Below are 12041 nucleotides of genomic sequence, written 5' to 3'. Positions count from 1 at the left end.
CCAGGCAGTCTGACTGATGCCAAATTTTCTCAGGGTTGTAGCTTCACCATCTTCCGCTGGTCTCTCTTCCTCAATACAGTCAGACTCTCCAACTTTAAAATGATTCTTCCTCCCCTACCTTCAAGCGACAATCCCATCTCCCTCCTTCCTTTAATGGCATTAACCACCAAATTCTTTAATTTGGTTTTCTGCAGCACCTATTACAACTTCCCAAGTCGGACAAATGGCAGTCATCCAGTGCTCCACCTCGCTGCTCTCTTTTTAAGTCTTCTGCTGTGTTTGGGAATTAATTGGATTCGTAGTTGCCTGTATCCTACAGTCATTCAATATTTCAGTCCCATTTGAGGTCATGAAACACAGCTGGTGACCCTCAAGGTGATTTTTAGGCAACTAACATGGTCAAGGACGTGCCAAGAAAAGAGTATTAATCATGTATAAAAAGACTAAATTTTTTTTTTAAATAGAGGAAATAAGTGCTGTACAATCGTAGGTGTGAAATATCTCTAATTACCTTCTAGGATCCCTCCTCACTGATTCTCCCTTTAACCTTAAGTCTATAAGGGGGAACAGGAGAAAAGTGACATGTCACTAGGATTTTTTGTCATTTTTTCTTTTTTAATTCTGGAGATCGTTGCTAATTCTTCAAACAGATTTAGCCAAGTCCCTTTCCTAGTTGGTTAATTCACAAAAAGGGAAGAAAATAACTTGGAGGCAAAGAGTTTGTCCATATTATGCCCTGTTATCGTAAATAACAATCTATTCAACTAGATTTTTATAAAAGTATAAATTAGGTAGATAGATACTGCTTATAAAGTCAAATATGAAAACCTAGTTCACAGCGAGCTTTATCATTTGCTTTTGTATGTGGTACTATTACACAAGAGGTGGTGTCCGGAAGAGGGAAGAACTTCGCTTATTGAAAGCAAAGGTCGGCAGGCAACGTCACAGAGTCAGGTGCAGGACTGATTCGGCGCCGTGATCTACACAACAGTGTTCTGCACTGTGTGGGGCATGTACTCCTTTGTACTCCTTTCCTTTGTGACTTGTACAAAGTCTAAAATGCATATTTATCTCTAAATATACTGAAATGTTAGGTGAAAAAAATTATTTTCAAAAATCCTATTCTGGCTTCTCTGTTGCGTACAACATAAAACTCAAATGACCAGACAGAGGACTCCAGGCCTCCAGAATTCAACCCTGGCAAGCGTCTTGTGCACCCTCATCTCTCACCATTCTCCAGTATCTAAGTACCGGTCATTCCCTCCATTCTGTCAGAGCTCTGGGCCTTTGCCCAAGCCTAGAATGCCACACTCTAGCAAACCCCTGCTCATCCTTCAAGTACCAGCCCAAGTCCAGGTTGACTTCCCCTGTGAAGCCTGCTCAATTCCCCAGGAAAATCAAGATATCCGTTCCTTTCAGGGTTTCCCATAGGACTTCATTATATAAAAGGGCTTCAAACTGCATCTTATTTGTTTGCATCTGTCATTTCTCCCACTGTCCCACCCTTGAAGGCAGGAGCCCCATCTTTTCATCTGTGTCCCCAGCAAGCTCCTATAAATGGCATAATAACTGCTACTTAAGGAACTGGTTAATAAAACTCTGAATTCTCGATAAAATTCATTCTCTGTTGAATGAATGAATATCCATCAAAAGTTATGGTTCCAAAATTCTACAGAAATTGCCTTCTCAAGAGTCTACAATGACCTCCTTTCTTCTTGTTGTTCATTCTTGGTTTCTGTTTGTTTCTGAGACAGGCTGGAGTGCAGTGACATGATCACAGCTCACACCACAGCTTCAACCTGCAGGCTCCAGCAATCCTCCCACCTTAGCCTCCCGAGGAGCTGGGACACAGGTACCCATCACCACACCCAGTTAATTTTCTTATTTTTAGTACAGACAGGGTCGCACTATGTTGCCCAAACTGGTCTCGAAGTACTGGCCTCAAGCGACCCTCCTGCCTCAGCCTCCCAAAGTGGTGGGATTATAGGTGTGAGCCACTGCACCCAGACCTTGACTAAATTTTAATTGCCAGTCTTAAGAATACATCATGATTTTTTAAATTCCAGTATATAAAAGCCAGTTTTCTTAATGTCAGGTTTGACTACCAGAGTCGTTCCCTCTGATCCTTGTACATTTACTAAACGTGAAATCAGCTGCCAGTTTTCAGCTGCAGACTGTTAACGTATGGAATAACAGCTAGACAACAGAAAGGGGAGCCCATGGAAATAACACTTTACTGTCACCTAAATAAGATACCCTAAGGAAAGAATAAAAGCTATTATGTCAGGTTTATCCATTACACTAAATGTATGCATACTGTAAAAGTACTCCCAGGTCTAAAAGATGTCTCTCTCTCATGGACATGCACAATAATTCATTATGTAGAATCACTGTTACTGTTAACAGCGTGTTGTTAATATTATTATTCATTTAATTTTCTATAGTCCATTTAAGTAATTTAAGTCTGTTTTTTCTAGTTCAACGTGAATGATATTTAATTCCTCACTTAACCAATTTAATTCCAATACTAGATTCACTTACCTTTTTCAGGCCAGCAAAGCCTTCTGATTCCAGAAAGAAAAAGGCAAAGGGCATCAATACAAATAAACAAAGATTGGAAAAAAGGGAAGCAAGATTCCACAAACCTATAAAAAGAGTAACAAGAAAAGAAGAAAACAGGTTATATACTGAAATTGTGACATTAATCAAGATCTATACTTTTAAATAGTAAAAATAAACAAAAAGTAACAAATGATCTAAACTTAGAAATCATAAAATAATTATAGTATGTATTTATTTAAATTTTTTTAACATTGTAATTTGTACCTATTGGGAAAAGTCAGTATAGAAACTAATGTTTTCTTCCATGCCGTAAAATAAATTCACTAAAAATATGACGTGTGCAGAGATCCAAAGGCACAGCCTCTTTAGACATATAGGCACCGGAATATTTAAATTAGAGCCACTAGCATTTATTGAGCCCTTAATAAATGCCAGATACTCTACAGAACATTTTACATGCATAATCCCATTTAATTTAAGCCTCATAAAAACCCTAAAAATAATAATTAGCATTTATTGAGCCCTTATGTGCCAAGCACTATTCTAAGTGATTTACAGATATTATCCAAACTCATTTACTCACCACAGCAATCCCACGAGGCAGGTAGCATTACTGCCCCAATATGACAGAAAAGGAGCAGGCTGTGCAACTTGCCACAGCTGTAGAGCCTGCAAGTGGCAAAGCTGACTCTTAATTCCTGGGATTTTAAAAAATCACTATATCACAGAAATTTTGGTAAACAGTTCCAAGTGGGAAAGAAAAAGTCAGAGACTGGCAATCTCAAGTGACCTTTTCCTCGCTGGCACAAAATGGCAAGTAAAATAATAAGAACAGATTTAGTAAAAGACAGAGCCCTGTTAGGTATGTCATTGGGAGGGTATTTGCCCAACATGTCAGATCGTAAAAAAATAAAATTTAAAACTGAGCTTCAAAATGATGGTGATAATCATTACAAAAGTTTATAAAATCAAGAGTCAAAGATAAAATTTATGTCAAGGATAAATTCAATGGCCTGTTTGCAATTATAATTCAATGCTTTTTAAAGTAGCCAACTAATGCTTTTTCAACACCTTTATTTCCAAGCAGTGCTAAAAGCACTGGAGATCCGGTGACGAACAAAACAACACCTCTGCTCTCAGAGCTGCTCATCTGCAGATTCGCATGCAGAGACTACCTCTGAGCTGGCAGTGAGCACAGGGAACAGAGCTGTTCCTAACTACTGCAGTTATGAATAAACATAAAGGTTTGTAACTGTCCTAATGCCCTTTGGAATAGCAAGGAGTATAAACAAACACATTAATTTAGCACTTAATATGGGTCAGCTGGGGAGATTCACTTCCGTTAGTAGACAAGGTATATAATAAAATCAACTCACAGTTTCTTATTCAAAAATCTACATAAATTTAACATCATTTCCTTTAGTAGACAAGGTAATATAATAAAATCAACTCACAAAGTTTCTTATTCAAAAATCTACATTGATTTAACAAATTTACAATGTACATTTATCTTTGTAGAAAGTAAAATGTTTTATAAACAATATCTTAACATCTTTTAGTGGAAAAACTGCAATTTGAACTATTTAAAATTTTTAAAAATTTAAATAATTTTAAACTTTCCAGTCTTTAAAAAAAAGCCAAACATTCTGTTTTCTTTATTCAAAAAGAGTATACTTAGAGTCAATTGTTTTATTGCGCTAATTACTGGAAGAGCATATAGAATGATGGCTGCACGCACACAACTGAGTTCCAGGCAGACCTGGGTTCACATCCTGCTGCACGTCTATGTGACAACTTTGCTAAATCACAGGTTCTTCATCTATAAAATACGGCTAATGACGGGTCTATAGACATTGGTAAGTATTAAATGATGCACGTACAACAACTGGCACAATGCCTGCCATAAAATAAGCATTTAATGAATTTTTGCTTTTATTAAGTTACAGCACCAGAGGCTACTAGTTACAGTGCTATCAGCTCCCACACCAAACTACCATCCTTCCTGAGACTCTAGGCTCGCTTGCTAGTTTTCCCTTTCATCTTCTTTCTACCAGGTGTATCGGCTCCTGGTTTTTGGGAAATGAGCATGTGTCCAGCAACAATCTCTCCCACCCCCAATAGCTTATAGGTAAAGGTATACGCAACTTTTAAAAATTGTATCTAAATAAACAGACCTGGATCAAAGCTGTAACTTCCAGGTCCAATTCACAACCTAAAGTGCAGGGTCTTTGGCCTCTCTTTGCCTGCTCACAGTATTTTCTCTTCTTTATGGTTTCCAAGTAAGTTACTTTCAGATATGTGAGATATAACAATAATTAGTATTATGTAAATTACATAATTATTATTCTTTAGTAGGCTAGAGAACCATGGTTGTTAATCTATTGATTTAGGCATGGTGAAAGAAAGACATGACCATTTCAAATCATTTGTGTTATAAAAGATAAAGGTCAGTGTGTCAAGAATCATACTCATTTGACACAACATAGTTTTATTCCAATTAAATATCTCACAGTCTTTTAAAAAAAAACACACATTTTAAAAAGTTATCTACTGGCCAGATATGGTGGCTCACACCTGCAATCCCAGCACTTTGGGAGGCCAAGGCAGGAAGATTATAAGGTCAGGAGTTTGAGACCAGCCTGGCCAGCATGGTGAAACCCCGTCTCTACCAAAAATAAAAATAAAATTTAAAAAAAATTAGCTGGGCATAGTGACACACACCTGTAGTCCCAGCTACTCAGGAGGCTGAGGCAGGAGAACTGCTTGAATCCAGCAGGCGGAGGTTGCAGTGAGCCGAGATTGCGCCCCTGCACTCCAGCCTGGGCAACAGAGCGAGACTGTCTCAAAAAAAAAAAAAGTTATCTACTACAGGTACACCTAGTTAAAGCCGATCGCATGTTGCTTTACTGTGCTTTGCTGATACTGCGTGAAGGCTTGTGGCAATCCTGTGGTGAACATGTCTATCAGTGCCATTTTCCCAATACCAGATGCTCACTTCATTTCTCCGTGTCATATTTTGGTAATTTTTGCAATATTTCAAACTTTTTCATTATTATTACATTTGTTATGATCTGTGATCAGTGATCTTTGATGTTACTATGTTAATTGTTTGGGGCCACTGCAAACTGTGCCCATATAAGATGCCAAACTTAATCAATAAATATTGTGTGTGTTCATTAAGAAGTCAGGAAACAACAGGTGTTGGAGAGGATGTGGAGAAATAGGAACACTTTTACACTGTTGGTGGGATTGTAAACTAGTTCAACCATTATGGAAAACAGTATGGCGATTCCTCAAGGATCTAGAACTAGATGTACCATATGACCCAGCCATCCCACTACTGGGTATATACCCAAAGGATTATAAATTACTCTACTACAAAGACACATGCACACGTTTGTTTATTGCGGCACTATTCACAATAGCAAAGACTTGGAATCAACCCAAATGTCCATCTGTGACAGACTGGATTAAGAAAATGTGGCACATATACACCATGGAATACTATGCAGCCATCAAAAAGGATGAGTTTGCGTCCTTTGTAGGGACATGGATGCAGCTGGAAACCATCATTCTTAGCAAACTATCACAAGAAGAGAAAACCAAACACCGCATGTTCTCACTCATAGGTGGGAACTGAACAATGAGATCACTTGGACTCGGGAAGGGGAACATCACACACTGGGGCCTATCATGGGGAGGGGGGAGGAGGGAGGGATTGCATTGGGGAGTTATACATGATATAACGTCATGCACATGTACCCTAGAACTTAAAGTATAATAAAAAAAAAAAAAAAAAAAAAAAATATTGTGTGTGTTGACTGCTCCCCCAATTGGCTGTTCCCTCATCTCTCTACTTCTCCTAGGGCCTCCCCATTCCCTGAGACACAATGATATTGAAACTAGTCCATGTAATTACCCTACAATGTCCCCTAAGTGTTCAAATGAAAGGAAGAGTCGCACCTCTCTCACTTTCAATCAAAAGCTAGAAGCTTAGTGAGGAAGGCACGTCAAAAAACAAGACAGGCTGAAAGCTCTTGTCCCAGTTAGCCAAGTTGTGAATGCAAAGGAAAAGTTCTTAAAGGAAATTAAAGTGCTACTCCAGTGAACAAACAAATGATAAGAAAGCAAAACAGCCTTACTGCGGATATGGAGAATGGTTTTGTGCTCTGGATAGATCACACCAGCCACAACATTCCCTAAAGCCATAGCTGAGCAAGGCTGTAACTCTTCACACCTATGACGGCTGAGGGAGGTGAAAAAGCTCCAAAAGAAAAGTTTGAAGCTACCAGAGGTTGGGTCATGAGGTTTAAGGAAAGAAGCCATCTCCATAACAGAAAAGTGCTAGGTGAAGTAGCAAGTGCTCATGGAGAAGCTGCAGCAAGTTCTCCAGAAGATCTGGCTAAGACCATCAATGAAAGTGGCTGCATGAAACAACAGATTTTCAAAGTAGACAAAAACAGTCTTACACCAGAAGAAGATGCCATCTAGGACTTACATAGCCAGAAAGAAGTTCAATGTCTGGCTTCAAAGCTTCAATCAACAGGCTGACTCACTTGTTAGGGGCAAATACAGAAGGTGACCTGAAGTTGAAGCTGGTGCTCAGTCACCATTCCAAAAATCCTAAAACCCTAAGAATTACCCTAAGCCCACTCTGCCTGTGCTCTATAAACAAGAATAACAAACCTGCCCAGATGGCAGCACATCTGTTTACAGCATAGTTTACTAAAGAGTTTAAGCCTACTGTTAAGACTTGCTACTCAAAGAAAGAAAGAAGAAAGAAAGAAAGAAAGAAAGAAAGAAAGAAAGAAAGAAAAAGATTTTTAAAATACTACTGCTCACTGGCCGTGCGCCTCCTGATGGAGATGACAGAGCCCTGGCGCAGATGCTTCAGAAGAAGAGTATTTTCATGCCTTAACACAACATCCATTCTGCAGCCCACGGACCAAGGAGTAATTCTGACTTTCAAGTCATATTATTTCAGATACATTCTGTAAGGCTATACCTGCTACAGATTCCTCTGATGGACTGTGCAACGTAAACTGAAAACCTTCTGGAAAGGATGCACTATTCTAGATGCCATTAAGAATATTTGTGGGCCGGGCGCGGCGGCTCATGCCTGTAATCCCAGCACTTTGGGAGGCCGAGGCAGGCGGATCACGAGGTCAGGAGATCGAGACCATCCTGGCTAACACGGTGAAACCCCGTCTCTACTAAAAATACAAAAAAATTAGCCAGGCGTGGTGGCGGGCGCCTGTAGTCCCAGCTGCTCGGGAGGCTGAGGCACGAGAATGGCATGAGCCCGGGAGGTGGAGGTTGCAGTGAGCCAAGATCGCGCCACTGCACTCCAGCCTGGGCGACAAAACGAGACTCCATCTCACAAAAAAAAAAAAAAAGAACATTTGTGATTCATGGGAGGTCAAAATATCAACCTCACCTGGAGTTTGGAAGAACTGATGGGTTTGAGATGTCAGTGGAGAAAGTCTCTGCAGATGTGGTAAAAATAGCAAGAGGACTGGAATTAGAGGCGGATCCTGAAGATGTGACCGAACTGCTGCAATCTCATGACAAAACTTCAATGAATGAGGAGCTGCTTCTTAGGGATGAGCAAAGAAAGTGGGTTCTTGAGATGGAATCTACCCTGATGAAGATGCTGTAAACACTGTGGAAATGACAATCAAGGACTTAGAATATCATAAACTTAGTTGATAAAACAGGGACAGGGTTTGAGAGGATCGACTCCAATTTTGAGAGAACTTCTACTGTGAGTAAAACGCTGTCAAACAGCATCACACGCTACAGAGAAATCTTTTGTGAAAGGAAGAGTCGATCAATATGGCAAACTACACTGTTGTCTTTTTGTAAGAAATTGCCATAGTCATGCAACCTTTAGCAAAATCAAGGCAAGACCTCCACCAGCAAAAACATTACAAGTCACTGAAGGCTCAGATAATTGTTACCGTTTTTTAGCAATAAAGGCAAGTACACATATTGCTATTACACACTTAATAAATGACATTATAGTTTAAGTATAATTTTTACATGCTCTGAGAAACCAAAAAAATTGTGTGACTCACTTTATTGCCACATTCGCTTCATTACAGTACACTGGAACCAAACTTGCAGTATCTCCAAGGTATGCTTGTAATTGTTAGGTGTGTAACACAGCAGACATTGCTCTAGATACGTTAAGGTGCTATCTTCTTTTCTGAGACAGGGTCTCACTGTGTCGCCCAGGCTGCAGTACAGTGGTGTGATCATAGCTCACTGTAGCCTTGACTTCCCAGGTTCAGGTGATCCTCCCGCCTCAGCCCACCAAGTAGCTGAGACTATAGACGCATGCCACCATGCCAGGCTGATTTTTGTATTTTTTGTAGAGATGAGGTTTCACCATGTTATCCGGTCTGGTCTCAAATTCCTGGGCTCAAGCGATCCACTCACCTGGCCTCCCAAAGTGCTGGGATTACAGATGTGAGCCACCTTGCTCAGCCAGGTGCCACCTTAGTATTTTATGACAGGGAAGGTCCTCCATTTTACAGATGGACTTCAGGCTCAGAAACATGCCCTTCTCCCAGAGCAAGAACAAATTCAGCTATTCCTTCTAATATGCTGTATTTTTAGGCAACATAAATTCCACCATTTCCTAAACTTCTTTTTTTTTTAAGACAGTCTCACTCTGTTGCCCAAGCTGGAGTGCAATGGTGCAATCTCGGCTCACCGCAACCTCCACCTCCTGGGTTCAAGCAATTCTCCTGCCTCAGCCTCCTGAGTAGCTCGGATAACAGGCACGCGCCACTGCGCCAGGCTAATTTTTGTATTTTTAGTGGAGATAGGGTCTCACCATGTTGGCCAGGCTGGTGTTGAACCCCTGACCTCAGGTGATCCACTCACCTCGGCCTTCCAAAGTGCTGGGATTATAGGCATGGGCCACCACGCCTGGCCCCTAAATTTCTTATATTCTTTAGAGATGCTTGCAAATGTATCGTTACAAATCTCTAGATCAAAGGTCCATGAGGCAAGAATACATTTCTCCTCCTCGTTTTTTATTTCCCAATGCCTGCTACAGTGCTGAGTAATCAATAAAAATGAGTTCCATAAACAAACAATATCACAATCCATATAGCTAAATGTTAACAGGAAAAGACCCCCTCAGGAAAAAGGTCACAGGCTAAACTAAAGAAGTAGTCTCAGATTAACTATCAATTGTCAGTGCAAAATGAAAATTGTAACATATACAAAAATAATACTAATTTTTAACAGCTTTACTGAGCTACATAAAATAAACTACACATGGAGTATACCATTTGATAAGTTTTTTTTTTTTTTTTTTTTTTTTTTTGAGATGGAGTCTTGCTCTGCCACCCAGGCTGGAGTGCAGTGGCCGGATCTCAGCTCACTGCAAGCTCCGCCTCCCGGGTTTACGCCATTCTCCTGTCTCAGCCTCTGGAGTAGCTGGGACTACAGGCGCCCGCCACCTCGCCCGGCTAGTTTTTTTTTTTTTTTTTTTGTATTTTTAGTAGAGACGGGGTTTCACCGTGTTAGCCAGGATGGTCTCGATCTCCTGACCTCGTGATCCGCCCGTCTCGGCCTCCCAAAGTGCTGGGATTACAGATGTGAGCCACCTTGCTCAGCCAGGTGCCACCTTAGTATTTTATGACAGGGAAGGTCCTCCATTTTACAGATGGACTTCAGGCTCAGAAACATGCCCTTCTCCCAGAGCAAGAACAAATTCAGCTATTCCTTCTAATATGCTGTATTTTTAGGCAACATAAATTCCACCATTTCCTAAACTTCTTTTTTTTTTAAGACAGTCTCACTCTGTTGCCCAAGCTGGAGTGCAATGGTGCAATCTCGGCTCACCGCAACCTCCACCTCCTGGGTTCAAGCAATTCTCCTGCCTCAGCCTCCTGAGTAGCTCGGATAACAGGCACGCGCCACTGCGCCAGGCTAATTTTTGTATTTTTAGTGGAGATAGGGTCTCACCATGTTGGCCAGGCTGGTGTTGAACCCCTGACCTCAGGTGATCCACTCACCTCGGCCTTCCAAAGTGCTGGGATTATAGGCATGGGCCACCACGCCTGGCCCCTAAATTTCTTATATTCTTTAGAGATGCTTGCAAATGTATCGTTACAAATCTCTAGATCAAAGGTCCATGAGGCAAGAATACATTTCTCCTCCTCGTTTTTTATTTCCCAATGCCTGCTACAGTGCTGAGTAATCAATAAAAATGAGTTCCATAAACAAACAATATCACAATCCATATAGCTAAATGTTAACAGGAAAAGACCCCCTCAGGAAAAAGGTCACAGGCTAAACTAAAGAAGTAGTCTCAGATTAACTATCAATTGTCAGTGCAAAATGAAAATTGTAACATATACAAAAATAATACTAATTTTTAACAGCTTTACTGAGCTACATAAAATAAACTACACATGGAGTATACCATTTGATAAGTTTTTTTTTTTTTTTTTTTTTTTTTTGAGATGGAGTCTTGCTCTGCCACCCAGGCTGGAGTGCAGTGGCCGGATCTCAGCTCACTGCAAGCTCCGCCTCCCGGGTTTACGCCATTCTCCTGTCTCAGCCTCTGGAGTAGCTGGGACTACAGGCGCCCGCCACCTCGCCCGGCTAGTTTTTTTTTTTTTTTTTTTTTTGTATTTTTAGTAGAGACGGGGTTTCACCGTGTTAGCCAGGATGGTCTCGATCTCCTGACCTCGTGATCCGCCCGTCTCGGCCTCCCAAAGTGCTGGGATTACAGGCTTGAGCCACCGCGCCCGGCCCATTTGATAAGTTTTGTCATGAGAATGCACCAATGACACCATCACCACAATTAAGCTAATGAACATAAACACATCCATCACCCCCAAATTCTCATATCCTTTTATAATCCCTGCCTCCTGCCACTCCCCACCTCCCTCTGATTCCCAGTCAGCCACTGACTCTGCACTTTAGAATCTAAAGATGGATTTTCTAGAACATTATACAAATGGATTGTGTGATATATACTCCTGTTTTTGTCTGGCTTCTGTTATCTAGCACAACTATTTTGAGATTAGAATGAATCGCTATTGGATTGCATCCATTCACCTGCAAACAATCCATGTTGTTCCCAATTTGTAGATATTAAAAATAAAACAGTCATAAATGCTCATGTACAAGTCTGTGTGGATCTATGGGATTATTTCTTTTGGGAAATACATAGGTCATATGGTAGATACATGTTTAACATTTTAAGAAACTGCCAAAATGTTTTCCAAAGTGATTGTATTTTACAGTCTCTCACCAGCAGAGATCAAGTTCATCCACATTTTCACTAAAAATACTATTTTAACCCTTCTGGCAGGTGCACAGTAAGATCTTATTGCTATTTTAATTTGCATTTATCTAACAAATAATGATGTGGACATCTGTTCATGAGCTTATTTACCATCCATTTATGTCTTTTTTAGCTAAATGTCTCTTCAAATCTGTTGCCCATTTTT

At 40.5% G+C, this 12041-nt stretch overlaps 1 protein-coding gene across 9 annotated transcripts in view; it reads right to left on the bottom strand.

Annotated features, from left to right (window-relative positions):
- Window positions 1–12041, bottom strand: part of LMBR1 (limb development membrane protein 1) — a 214090-nt gene that overhangs the window by 119306 nt on the left and 82743 nt on the right. For all 9 annotated transcript variants that reach the window (XM_033194184.1, XM_033194185.1, XM_033194179.1 and 6 more), the window contains one exon: window positions 2542–2645. In XM_033194184.1, coding sequence (XP_033050075.1) covers window positions 2542–2645 — 104 coding nt within the window. The remainder of the gene's footprint in view (window positions 1–2541; window positions 2646–12041) is intronic.

This window comes from Trachypithecus francoisi, unplaced genomic scaffold (assembly GCF_009764315.1).
Source record: "Trachypithecus francoisi isolate TF-2019V2 unplaced genomic scaffold, Tfra_2.0 Lachesis_group4, whole genome shotgun sequence".
Lineage (NCBI taxonomy): Eukaryota > Metazoa > Chordata > Mammalia > Primates > Cercopithecidae > Trachypithecus > Trachypithecus francoisi.
Note: the sequence above shows the minus strand (reverse complement) of the source record. Positions and strands in the feature narration are given on the sequence as shown.